This window comes from Micrasema longulum, unplaced genomic scaffold (assembly GCF_059751315.1).
Source record: "Micrasema longulum isolate JH-2025_06_02 unplaced genomic scaffold, ASM5975131v1 h1tg000529l, whole genome shotgun sequence".
NCBI classification, from domain to species: domain Eukaryota; kingdom Metazoa; phylum Arthropoda; class Insecta; order Trichoptera; family Brachycentridae; genus Micrasema; species Micrasema longulum.
The window spans coordinates 495,743-510,727 of NW_028277726.1; the positions used below are offsets into that span (position 1 = coordinate 495,743).

Below are 14,985 nucleotides of genomic sequence, written 5' to 3' on the forward strand. Positions count from 1 at the left end.
CAATGAATTAGTTGGTTCTGTATACCGATCAATGGGGTAAAAAGTAATATTTCACACTTTCATCTATTCTAGAATAAAATGTACATAACTTGATCTTTCTACAATTTGTTTTGTATTCATATTATCATTATCAATACAATACTCGCCGCTTACGTACAACTTAATGCTTAGGTTCATTTCTCATTTAGAATTGTGCGGATTCTGAATTTGTTCAATCGGCTTGGAAAATTTCTAACAATTTCAACTAAAATTAAAAGTATTTTATATTAGCGCACACTCGGAGCATTCAACATGTTTGCGCTATTAATCTCCAAGTATGTTTGTGCTCTGTGAAAGTTCTTTAATCCAAATGGAAAAGGAAAATGTGGCTTTCCGCATACGTCGCATGATCTTCACGTCACAAACGTGTGGAACTAGTAACATACATGAATTTAGATTGAATTTTAATTGCTTGTAATTTTACATGGTTAAATATTCCATTTCTTTTTTAACACCAAGTACACAATTCCCTATTTGTTGTTTTAATGTTAATTATTGAATGCGAAATGCATCTAACTGATTACAAGTCAATAGATTCACCATACACATTTGGCATTTTTATTCAACTCCAGAACTATGTAATAATAAGGCTTATGTTATCTTCTGGATAGTGAAAAGTAAATGCTTTTACTTAATGTATGAATGTATAAGGTATTACTTCCGCAAGAGACACTGGAATAAAATGATTTCTTTTAAAGTCTAAACAATATGTACTTGATAAAATCTTATGTCGAAGGGATGTATTTACACTAAGCCAGGTTTTAAATGAATATGTCAAGTTCGACCATACGACAGATACCTTTTACAATATTTATTTCTTAAAATAATTATACAGGAAATAAATACAACAGTATATATCTCAAAAAAGAGTACTTACCATATTTAAAAGATGTGAATAAAATGTGCTATAAATTGTGCGATTGGTTATTTTTACAATGCTCTTTTAAAATACAAATTAATGTGAAACTTCCATTAAATTGATAAATGTATTTTTTAAAGTATTCGAGGCAATGTATCACTAAAGTAATAAAAATACACGAACAAAAATAAAATATAAACAATTCCTTAACAATGTGGAACAAATGATTACTGAATCCACGCGCACAAAAATAAATAAACAAGTTTTGTAGAAAAGACTGTAAAAGGAGATTCCAAGACAAATTAAATACAATAAAAAATATAGAACTTTACTTTCAACAATAGAAAAAGCGGTAAAAGCTTAATATTTAAACAATGCTAAATACAACAAATGGAATGAATAAATGGTCAAATGTGAAATCTGTAAATGAAAATAGTTTTTCCTCCAATTTCAAAGCCTTAAATAAAGAAGTTGACCTACAAGCGAACAAACTTAAAAGATACACAAAGTAAAAACTAAATATATACCAGAATAATGTAGAGTACAAAAATATATAAACATTTATAAAAATACATGTTTGTCAGCAAAACCTTAGAACAAATATACGAAAGTATTCCTGAAAGTTACTTGATGGACATGTTTAACTAGAGATCAGTAGTCTGTTAGGGTAAATTCAGTGAGATATAGACTGCATATACTTACTTATATGTAGTTAGGGAGAAAATACATAACTAATGAATACAAGTAATGATTCAATGGAGAAATAAGTTATATCAGCAGTCATGATGTGCTATAGTGAAGTATTTGAACACACAAGCGTAATAAATGCAATAATGAAAATAAACATGGAAGTTGATAGAACTTCATTTGCAATAATTCCTTACTTAACTTCTTATTCTACAACTGTTGATGCGAGAGTCCACCAAATGAGTCCAGTTAGAATGGTTGAATTATTTAGCATTGTTTCTATCACCGGCTCGTTTCAATCTTGACTACGAGAAAAGAGATTTTTGAGTCAGACTGAGGTATTTCCAACAAAATGTTTGTGTTATCGGTGAAACGGTAATCCGGTAAAACAACCACTGCTCGTTGACAGTTACTCTTCGAAAAAAAAAACAAAATAATGTTACGGGTGAATAAGTTTGTATAAAATTGTAGAATATACAAAATGAGAAGAGTGGCAGTGGTAGGAGACGCAAATAACCAAACATTCTGTATATCCATCATTTGAACATTATCGATAAATTATTCAACTTTTATTATTAGGTATCATTCATTACAATATTTTATATTTATTTTAAAATAATTAATGTAATATTATACGAAGACAGCTTTCTTTACATACACAATGTTTTGTTTGCCGGTGATCTTGATTAAAATGATTAAACATAGCTTGATCCTTAGTTTCACAATATTGTCACTGCAAGATGTTGAGGAAACAATTGTACCAAAAAAGTACTCGGTAAATCTGTTATTTCACACAGCAGTGGAGGAAAGGCCGTCTATCTCTACTACACTCCACAAAATTAGAGCGGGCATTCTAAACATTGCTCTCTCAACAATTTACGGTGACAAGAAATTGGTCAAATTTATGGTTGTACAAATATTAAAATTTTCTAGCATCAACCAAAATGGAAGCTTCATGACAACATACCTCGGATTAAAAAATATTATAAATAAGAATAACTACTACATATTATAACACGCCATCACAGTGGCACTCATGTTTACTTAACTTACACACTCCCTTTAAGATTTGGAAAAAAGCTTAAATAAGCGGAATCAAGTAATTGGCCGAGAAGAGTTGGTAAAGAAATTATTAATACTCGTACAACCGACACAATCGAGAGATTCATATCTTCGATTCTAGTGATATAAGATGCGCGTAACATTATGGATGCGTATTGGGTTCACGGAATAACTTAAAACGCTCGTCCGCTACAATCGGCCGACTTTTTTCAACTACTCTTACAAAAAGATAATTTATTTCCTAACAAATGGAACTTTTATCTGTACAATAATTCTAATAGTTATATTTTTATTGAATATTTAGTTCCATTCGGGGAGATTAAAACAAAGGATTTTACGCCTTTTAGACGACCGCCGACCGGTGCGGGATTTTGAAGGATTCCGTTTGTGTAAACATGAGTGAGACATTTGGTTTCCTTATTGAAATGAAACAGTGGAGCTACTAATAGAGTCCGCAGCCGCGAAGATTGTTGGCTATGATGACATCCGTCACGGCGTCAAACACAAACTGGATGTTGTTCGTGTCCGTGGCACACGTCATGTGGCAGTAGATCTCCTTCGTGGTGGACTTGTTCTTGGCCTCGAACTGCGCTTGGATGTACGCGGCGGCCTCGCTGTAATCCTGGGCACCTGTGGAGACGAACAACCCGATATTAATATCCTCTGACGAGTTACCTCGGGACTATTATATCACATTTGTACAGTGTGCTCACCTGCGTATTCCAGGAAACATATAGTAAGAGGTGATTTGCGAATCTTGTCCTCGAACAAATCCTTCTTGTTTAGGAAGAGAATGATTGATGTATCCGTAAACCATTTATTGTTACAGATTGAATCAAACAGTTTTAAACTTTCCTGCATTCGATTCTGGAAAAGGAAAAAATCATATTTGATTCTGAGAAAAATAATACAACGTACAAGTGGCAATAAAAAAACATTTCAAACATAAGCTACCAGCATAAAGATGATAGAAATATTCCCAGAATACTATCCAGGATGTGGGTTGAGATATTCTAAACATTCTCTTTAAATACATAGAAAGAATTATACTAACATTTACTTCGGCATTCAATAGAAGTCTTAAATAAATAAATATTGGATGTAATAAAGATTGTTTTCCAAGTTAGAGAGAGACTACTACATATGTTCAAAGGGAATGCGATTTATACGTATTAATAATATGCCAGAATATTCCATAACTCAAGGAAATTTTAAAGCATAATTTCTAGAAAAAACTTCTCAAAGATTTAATATCCCTAGACCGATGTTACATTTTTGTCTAAAGTTTTGGTTTGTAAAGTGATTGGTACCATACTATGGTACTGGCAATTTTATGATTTTAGGACAGAAAATTCGAGGTGACTATATCAACATCCAAGGAAGAACATGGTACAAAATAAAATAAATAATAATGACATAGTAAAATGGTAATAATCACCGTTGTTTCATCTTCATGTAGAACTTGATCGTATTCTGACATTGCCACACAAAAGATAATGGCGGTGACATCCTCAAAGCAGTGGATCCATTTCTTTCTCTCGGATCTTTGCCCACCCACGTCAAACAATCTGAAATATGGAATGGGTTAAATTTTAAATTCATAAAATTCATCTTTAAACTAGGAGTAGGGCACATTTTATTTAAATTATTTTCGAGATATTCATTTTTATTTTTTAAAGTGCTGAGTGCTTATTATTTATAATTAACCCTTTATAAGACACCTAGAACAAAGTGGTACATAAATATACCACCAGAATTAAAGTATTTATTTTCTAATATTTCGTATTAATAATAAGTCTTACTTCACAAGAGTACCATAAAAACTAGATAGTAGATTAGTCTTCCACTCAGCTTTATCAAATGCAATAGGCCTATTGTATTAAAAAAGAACATGTTTTATTAGTAATGATGTAATAACTTATATAATGAATATTCATATATAAGTTACTAATTAAAAATACTGTAAGAGAGGATTCAATTCTATGAAAACATTTATTATTTTATTAAAATTAATTTATTAACCCTTACGGATTATTACATTCATTTTATGAAAATATTATATAATTTTTTATTCACACTGTTGTTGATAAGAATATTTTTTACATCTTTTGAAAAGTTCGTCTGAGTCTTTTGTTTAGTTTTGTCTGGTATAATTTCAGTCCCTGATTTATTAGTCTCGATTGTCCTTGTCTCGTTTTGGAATGTTGTATGTGATATTGTTCTGATATTCTTGTATTATGTCCCTGTTTATTACATTTTTTCAAGTTTTAGTTCTTTGTCTACAATGATATCAGTGGCTAACTTATGAATACATTTTAAAGATTTTAGTTGAAAAGGTTCATTAATATTAATTGTTTAGTTTTTTCAAAGAGTTCATTAGTTGGTGTGAGATAAGATTAATTTATTAGTTCTATTCATTGCTCTGACCACTACGCTATGTTTGTATTTTATTTTTATCAGACTGGAAGAGAAGCACTCGCTTGCAACAATCCATCCCCTAGGATTGAAATGATGAGATAAACTTTTCACATATTTTATCATTGTGGTTCTCGGGAAAATATAACTCATCGCATAGTATTAAGAGCTGTGGACTAGATACTCGAAGGTTTTATACATTATCCATAAATATGGGAGGTCACATCCCAGAGTATGATTAAGTGGACATTATAAACAACGTTTCTTGTATTATTAAAAGCTAGGTATATAGGCACCTACCCCCGAATAGGACAACAAAGAATGTATTTAATTTATTTTATTTTTATTGGTATTTGTGATAAACAGGAAATAATTAACTACTTAGCAATGTGTAGCATATAAATAACTTACATTATATTTTTTAACAAATTACTATTACCAAGGACCGCATTCTAATACAAAGTAAATTCAAGTTTTCTGTATGAAAAATATTTTTTTTTTTTTTTTTTCTAAACATGTTTAATTACAGGTTACCGAAGAAGATACTTTGAATTTTTATACAAATATGCAGATTTTCATACATAAATATTGATATCACTTTATACCATCTCGATATGTATTTATAATATTAGTAGTAGTATTTATAATCGCGACCCTGGAACATTTTCAGTAATGAGATGAGTGCGGATAATAATATTTTTTAACATTCTTCATTACTTCTACAATTTTCTTCAAAATTAGCCACATAACCCAGCCAATGATAGGTCATAAGCCCTGTGAATCCTTAGACTTCCCTTATATATTACCTTATCTTCAATATTCTCCATCTCTGTTGTAATAATAACTACTTCTACATAGAACAAAAGCTATACAATATCAGAACCGTGGAAATGATGTAAGAGCCACAAGCTAAAGAAGTTACTGACTACTTTCATTGGTGAAATTGGTCGCAGAGAGTCTGAGGGTCGATGATGGCTATTAAATGGCCAACACATGTTATTAATTGAATTGTTTTTTTTTGCTAATTGAATTTTTGAGATTCTAATTATTTAGTCTTTTACTTTGTTTTTTACTATTTTTTTACTATGTTTACTACCCTTTTCTAAAAATATTGTTTTGAATTTATTTTTTCTTTATATTGGTTGAACGGGGTTATTTACCTTAGTTCGACAGTCAAAGCATTTGCATAAATAAATAAAAAATAACAATAATATGTTGACAAAAAAAATCTTAGTGAATATCTATTATAAATTGTGATTAGACTTAACAACTTTTTCGAAAACGGTGCATTTAGAAATACACAATGTTTATTATAATAATCGTATTCGACAGAGGCCCTGTTGTACATAATATAGCGACAAGTATTTGAAGGGTAAATTTTTTGTATGATTTCTCCCATTTTTCTCTTTCGGTTGCTTACTCAAAACAACTACGTCAAAAAGTTGAAAAAAAAGTTGTACGCGATATTATTATGACCTCGCGAGATTTATTATAATAAAATAAAAATTTTGAAAAATGATACGGCGACAGAACGGAAAATAAACATTTTAATGTTTAAAAATCCATTTCTAAAAAGGTCGATTACGATTGCATTAAAAGTAATATTTAAATGTTTGATTATGGGAAAGTTTGACCGATACGCGAAATCTGCGGTTTTCCGATTAAATATGATAAAGGAAAAATATTTATTACCGCATATTCACTTCATACCAAAAATATCGTGATAATATGGATAGTACGCACTACAGGAAACGAGTGTGTGGGTAAATTATCTAGAAATAACTACTGCATAGCTATATTGTAACTAGAGATCGATTGAAAATACTACACGCGGGAACTTTTTTTTTACACGGTTTCGAAATATAAATTTTTGAATCAACGTTCGCGTATTGTCAAACCTTATTTTATTGTTGTCATTATTCCGTATTTACTGCATTTTGTGGTTACCTACTGTATTGTATAGGACTCGTCGCACATTATTCATTCGATGTGTATCAGTTAAATTTAAAAAATAAAATGCTTTTTTTTTTTCAGAATACGGTTTTGAAATTTAACATACTTAAAAAAAAAAAAAAAAAACAATTTATAACATTTCGTCATTTGAATTTTAACAAAAAGGTTTCTAACTTTTTACTAAGCTCTTTATTGTACCATTTTTAATACAATTTACAAGTTTTAAGCAAATATATTATTTTCATACTTACGCACCCATACAAACGCACCCTCTCCCTCTTTCATTCCCACACGCACATGTATCCTCTCCCTCATTCATTCACGCATACACACATTCACATACACATGAATACAAACGTCACACAAATACAATTACTAAACTTCTTTTCTTATATATTATGTGTCATTATATTTACAGTGGATTTTTTTAATTGGCTTTAGTATTGTTAAGATTTTTCTAATTATTTTGTTTATGTAATAGCTGTAAAAATCCTAAATAAAATGAAATAAATGAAATAAATAAATAAATAAATAAATAGCACGGTACAAATTAAAAAATATATAATGCGTAATTATACTTTGTTATATCCGCCCACCCGCCCGAACGCGGAAAAAAAGTTTGTCAAGTGTTCATTAACCGATTCTAACGACAGGAATCCGCCGAAACATGTGTTGCATGTGTAATTATTTGGGACTTGCGAATTTAGTAATTTCTCACGATCACGCGGCACATACGGTGGTGCATTTAGCAACATGGAATTCTGTTTATACAAGTAAAACTTATAAATGGGAAAAGTTGCAAACAACTTGATCTGTTCGTACCAGACGTGTGCGCCGATCGAAAAAACGGCGGCGACGCGACGCCGACGCCGACGGCGCAATCAGTGTAAAATCGACGTGGTTATTTTGAGAAATATACATATATATATATTATAGATAGGAGTATATGTCGCAAAAAAATGTTTCAACTTGATCTGCAACATTAAATTCCTATGATTTTATTTTTACGGATTTTCAAGTACACAATGGAAAAAAGGACCATATGCACCTTTCGTTTAAGTCAATTTCTATATATTCTACCAGAATAATGAAATTTTTTACTATGAATGATTTCACAAAGCTTGATAAAGTTCTCTAGCCTCGAGCACACTTCTCTAGGCTTCGGATTCTACAGTAGTATATTCTTACAGTTTAAATCTCTGGAATAGGTTGGCAGCAAATATTCGCATCTTCTTTACAGTCCAGTATGTCCGCGTAAATGCAGCAAAGGAATTAACCCCCCTGGCTACTGAGCAGATACTATATGTCCATAGCTCAGACGCGTAATTGAAGAAACTCATTCTTAGCATTTTTTCATCAACATAATAACCACATCTTAAAATAGCTGAGTAGCGTGATGGAATAAGAACATATCGTCAGTTAGTTTAGACTCCATACAGTTTATTTATCTATACTTCCACGCTGATTTCGCGCCGATGCGCGATTTGATTGGCGGCATCGACAGCGGACGACGACGCGGCGCGGCTCACACGTCTAATCCGTACAATGGATGTTCAACAAACGTAGGTAATGCCGTAAATACGGGAGTTTCGCAATTCATGGGTCCGACGGACTGGGGTCATTTCCTATGTGAACTTTACATATTTAATAATTTATTAGTCTATATGCTTTTTAAAGATATTTCCTGATAAAAATATTTTTTCAAATTGTGTGAAGTAACAATCAAACTTCTTAGACCATTTTTACTTTTCTTTATTGACCATAGAGCGCTCTTGGCTAACATATGTTTTACTTTTCGGTAAACATAAAATTAGTCAGTTGAATTTTGAATCGGGTTGTGGTCCCGTGGCTAGTGTTGCAGACTCACGGATCAGAGGTCCGAGGTTTGAGCCCCACTCTACCCCAACTTGATTTCCTTGATTCATTGAAAATGGCCACCAGAGTTGAAATGTTTGGGTAAACTATAAGAGCCCTAATATTTATATTATTTACTTTGTGGAAAAACATTTGAAATATATTAAAAATGACACACTTTGTAATTTTTACCACATAGAGTTAAATATATTATACCACTACTAGTTTCAGGTATTCTGAATTACCCATCATCAGGTGTAAATATATTTATATTTGACTGAATTACCTAAAACTAGATGTATAAAAAGTAAAAATTACAAAGTGTTTCATTTGAAATAAAGGCCCATATATTTGTTTAAAATTTAATAATAATTGCATTTACATATTCCATTACAATTATAATACCATTTGTTACGTACTGAATTTACATTTTCTATACTGGCAACTCATATAAGACTGTAAATATTCCGTTCTTAGCCAAATCCTTCCTATTTCAAATTATTGTGCTTTTACCGTCCTGTGAGCAAGTCACATGTGAAAAGTTGTCTCTCTGATAAATCTTTATCATATACTGCGTCAGTATATTTCGTACAAAGTGAAGTTCGTGTTGTATAAACAGGCTAAATTATACAGTTCATCATCATCCGCACGATACCGGTATCCGTGCTGCAGCAATAGTGAAGTGCTCCAAATAAGAAAAAATCGGAGGAACTTTAAAAGTGAGTAACAATTTCCATACAGTCCACTAAACTCTAGTTCTCTCTGTTATCAGTGTACAAGGCCTGAAAGGCATTGAGCTGACCAAACACTATTACTTTAATTACAAAACGGCTGTTTAAAATAAAAAAAACATGTTGAACATTTCCTCAAATATAATCCTAGTTAATGAGTAATTGCGGCGTTATCTATTTTTTTGTTACGAATATGCACAATAATTATAAACTCTGCGTTTAGATGCCAGTTCAAGGACTATGCAAAATTGTAGTGAAAAAACACCCTTTAAATAAATATGTTATGTTGATCTTGCCGGGAATCGAACCCGAAATCAAACGCACTTACCATAGTGATACAAAACAGACAAAGACTATCTAATCAAACAAAACACTCAATGTACAATAATTGTCCTTATATTATTTAAAACTATCATTTTTGTTAATTCGGTAAGAATAAACAGCCTAGTCTAATCATGTTCTGAACTGTTAAGAAGGGTGATGATACTCACTTGAAATTAAGGTTTTTGAATGAGAAGTGGACTTCGACAATGCCGGTTGTCTTGACACGCGTCCTGAGGATATCTTGCTCCGTGGGTTGGTAATCCTTGGCCCCGAGTCGGTCCAGGTCATCCAAGAAACTGGAAAAAAATTAATAAATTTATATTCAAAGAGAAAATAACAATAATTCGGAGGAATAACCTCCATTAGTGAGGGTTTCATATCTTTTACTCGACAAAAATCACGGAAGAAATACTGTGTAATAAGTATATATGGGCGTTTTGGTTATTTATTTTAAATAACAGTTTAAAGCCGCGTGGGAAAAATCCCGTACGTCCTGAATATTCAGCTTTCTATGTAAATTTCATTTATGTAAATGATACTACGGATAAAAAAATATGCACAAAAATCAATTAAATACACTTAAAATCAAAGCCTCAAATAGACAAATCACCAGATCAGTTTTCTGAAACATACTTATAAAGAAATCAAAAGCTTGAAAATTCCTAAATATGCCGAGCGACGAACCGATTAAGAATAAAAAAACGTTTGCTGAAAAAACATATTATATTTGTAAATGTAACTAATTAGATACTTGTGTCTTGATAATTTGATACGCCCACTTATGTGCTTTCGAATGCGAATCGTTTTTTTTTCGTCGTTTGAGTGCGTGTTTTATAGGGCGAATTCTGTGAAAGTTTTTTTCTTTTAGATTTGTGTAGTTTTTTATTTTGTTTGTTTTTACTACATTCTTCTTCCTTTTGAAGCAGGATCCAGGAAGTATGGCCGCGGTCCCGATTTGGAACTAACGCTGTATTTCTTCACTGTCATGCAGGGAAACTAGAACAAGGTGAATGTACTGACCACGTGTATTTGGTTGATCACAAATTGACAATACTGCAATGAGAGGTACAATGAAAGCTTTAAAGTTTCTTGGCTTTGCTATTTTCCCGGTTCGATTGCCGAGAAATATATTTTTTTTGTTTTTTTAATTAGTTTTAAAAATTAATAATGAATAAGCGGAACTGAAGAGAGACACTAGTCCTTTAGTTTCGGGAAAGGGGTGAGCGCTTTCATTGTAATGATCTTCTCATAAGCATCTTCAGACCAGTCTGAAGATGCCCATTAGAGGGTGAAAGCGCTAATTGGTCAAAATAAATAAGTGGAAGTGTACCGAGTATTTTTTAAATTAATAACTTATATGTAAATATAAGTTATTACATCAGTACTTATAGTAGGTAAATAATAACAACAACAACAACAACAACAAACTATCACGCCGTTTCCCCGTAAGGGTAGGCAGAGGGGATAGAACGCCACAACACTCTATCTTTGCATACAGATCTCGCTTCCTCTACATTCATACATCTTCTCATGCACGCGCGCCGATTATTCCGACTTTTGACATGTCCATCTTTAAGTATTTGTTTGATTTGGTCATGCCATGTCTTTCTCGGTCTTCCTCTATTTCTGCATCCATCAACATTCGCATTGTAAATATTCTTAGCCGTTCTTTCGCTGTCCATTCGTTCTACATGTCCAAACCAGCGCAGAACTCCTTTCTTGATTTTGTCGATAATGCTTGTCTCAGCCTTACATAATGTACGGATCTCAACATTTGTGCATCTATCGTACATAGTTTTACCACACATTCGCCTGAGAGATCGCATTTCGACAGCATTCAGCCTACTTTCATCCCTGTTTTTCCAAGTCCATACTTCGCTCCCATACATCAGGGACGGCACCAGGACTCCGTTGTGAACTGCCAATTTTGCCTCTTGTGACAAACATTTATTTGCCAAGGTCAATTTAAGTGCACCGTTTACTCTGTTCCCGGCACTCACCCTCCTTTCAATATCTTTCTCAGTCATTCCATCCCTAGTGAACATACTTCCCAGATACACAAATTCCTCTACTTGTTTTAGTATAACTCCATTCACAGTGATTTCACATTTAGTCATACTTTCATTTCTTTCAAAAACCATCATATTCGATTTATAGGTAATAATAATTTGAAAAATTCCGCGTGATGACACAGATGAACTATTTTAAAAATTAGAGTTGGGTTCAGCGTTTTTTCAGATAATGTGTTCAGTGCGTGAAACATTTCCGCATATTTATTGTATAGTATTGTTAGAACTCGGCCGCGTGTGTACACATTACTGTTGCGAAAAAGTAGTTCCTAACACGACATCTTAAAAATGAGTGTTGTGACTGAAATGGGAAAAATCGTGCCTGAAATGTCGGCCACCTGTTCAGTCGTCAGCCTCCTAACACCCCTCCTCCTCCCTGACCCACATTTCCCTACAAATCGATAACCCTCCCCTCTCGAGTAAGGAAAAACTTTCCCCGGCACAAACCCCTCAGAGCGGAACAACTCCAATCTCTTTCAGGGAACTCTAATACCAGAACTCGGGCGGAGAATAGCGATCGGAGCCGAATGCTGCGATAATTACTCACTGGTACTGGTACTGGGCGTACGAGATGTGACCCTCTCTCTACTCTCTACTCTCCCACCCAGAGAAAAGTTTTTTTCGAGAATGTGTTAAGGGTGCAAAGATCGTAGCTCAAATGACGCACTCAACTTCAATAAAAACCTTAAATACATACTGCACATGAGAATATTGATTCATTTAAATACAGCAACAATAGCAAAGTATTCTAAGACGCTAAAACAAAATCTTGAATCTGTTCAATGTAATTTTATCAGAATATTGACTTTGGAATTCCGTTAGTAAACAAATGAAGTTTAGTTACAACATGCGCTCATTGCACTGGCCCAATAGTAGTGATGCAACGGAAGTGTCATAACGGAAGCAGAAACGGAATCAGACGTGAAAAGTAAATTTTGGCGGAAACAGAAACGGAAAAAAACTATGAAAAAAGTACGTTTTCTTACAAATACAATTGTTAATGAAATTAACATTCCAAATTAAGTAGTGGTAAGTTATATTTTATGAAAAGTAGTTTGGCCGCTTTTACGCCTAACAATCTGTTCCGGTGTTATATATAAGACCAGCTCCGCTAAATAATTGCTCACTGGTGACGCTGCTGTTAGGAGCTGATAAATACTGGCGCACTAATGACAAAAGAGTAGTATATTTGTATGAATTTAATTTCCACCACATAAGGGGATCCCATGTCTTTAAAAATAGATTGTCATTCTCGTTATTTGTAATCGAGTCTTGCTGGTCTTCATTCATACTTAACATGAATTCTAACATTTGTAATGATGAATTCATCATTGATGATGACGTTGGTTGGACTTCGTTTTCGATTTGAGTTTGGCACATAGTTTACATCTGGCTGTTAGATCGCCAATTTCAACGAAATAGTTCTAAACAGGACTTGTTTTTGCTTTCATAATTGCACTTGATTTGCGCACACGACACAAATTAATTACTAAAACAAACAAGAACAGAAAATCTTACGAGCTTACACTCATGTCAGGTGTATAATGAAGTAAAAAAGTATGTAAACAAACGCGTTGCGACAAGTGCCGAAAGCACGCGCCCGGCTCGCTTGTAGTTGGCTGGAACGCCTGGAACACCCCTCCCGCGCGTAAAGTTTCGCTCAAATTTCCGTTATAAAAGTTGCGGAAACAGAAACAGAAACGGATGTCGAAAAACGTGCAAAACTTCAGCAGTTGCGGAAGCAGAAGCAGAGGTCTGTTGCATCATTACCCAATAAACGCAGTATTAAGATAGGATTACATGTTATTTCGTGTTGTGTTGGTGAGCTATCGGATGTATGGAGCGCCACGACACACTACATTAGAGCAATGTTATTCTGACCATAAACACAAATGAAACCCCAACAACAACTGCGGTTTGTTATCTTATAAATTCTTATGAACGTCTCAATGCATAAGAACGAAGCTAAACTTCTACGGTAATACGGACTCCGCTGTTATACCAATGTAAAAATGATGATTGTAAAAATAAAAACAAAGAGTCGATAAAACACAACAATAGAAAATCTAGTAGTAAAATCCTATCGAGGTCTTTTACCTTTGTAGGCAGAAGTTTGGGGGGGTGTAAGTCCGTATATTTATTTATTTAACACTTTATATACATATAAAGGCGGGCATATTGCCTTAAGGCAATTTTTTCTACCTACTCAAACCGTTCAGTTTGATTCGTATATGGTAATGTCAGATAATCTAAAATTAATGACATATTTATACATTTCAAACGAATTTATTTGTTACATGCAATTTGAAACAAAAGTAATTTTGCATGTAATCCGTTCGTATTATGCCGTTTGCTCGCTGATACAAACATGTTTTTAAAGATCTGGTAATTTTAACTCAATAAAACATTTTACAAAAAAATTGTGTAATATATTTTAGCGATTACATAATTTCCGATAACTATATTAAAATAAAACAAAAATCACAAAATAATAACGAATACTGTTGTCAAATAAAAAAACCAAACACTCAAAGACGATTGATCACTAGATTCGCTTAGATTTGAAATCAGATTTGCGTAAAATGTACGTTTGACTTTTTAAACAAAATTTTCAATTAATTCATCTTATTCCATATATATATATATATTTATAGTGCTAAATAAATGTTATTTTAAATAATATAATAATTTACGAACAGGGAAAATTAGATAACATCTATGTTAAACCCTAATATACCTGAACCAAGAAAGTTCAAGTTCAAGGTGAGACATAATACGACTCCGAAGGACAACAGCCCAACATCAAATTAAAGTATGAATAAATCTAATTGGTCGAAAATACTTTATTATGTAAAAATATTTCAAACGCCTTGACTCCGTATTCTGAATTAACACAGAGGGAAAATCAAGTAATAGTTTACATAAAACAGCATAGAAGGACTCTTGAATATCCGGAGGAGTTGGGGAATAAAATATATAGAAAGTGAAATCG

General features: G+C 32.9%; 1 protein-coding gene across 1 annotated transcript in view; it reads right to left on the reverse strand.

Moving 5' to 3' along the window:
* Positions 1 to 2,952: 2,952 nt before the first annotated feature.
* Positions 2,953 to 14,985, reverse strand: part of Galphao (G protein alpha o subunit) — a 97,327-nt gene continuing 85,294 nt past the window's right edge. Inside the window, exons 2-5 of the mRNA XM_088227714.1 lie at positions 10,092 to 10,220; positions 4,086 to 4,215; positions 3,361 to 3,514; positions 2,953 to 3,277 (exon numbers count right to left, since the gene is read on the reverse strand). Of these exons, the coding sequence (XP_088083840.1) occupies positions 3,090 to 3,277; positions 3,361 to 3,514; positions 4,086 to 4,215; positions 10,092 to 10,220 (601 nt within the window). The 3' untranslated portion in view covers positions 2,953 to 3,089. The remainder of the gene's footprint in view (positions 3,278 to 3,360; positions 3,515 to 4,085; positions 4,216 to 10,091; positions 10,221 to 14,985) is intronic.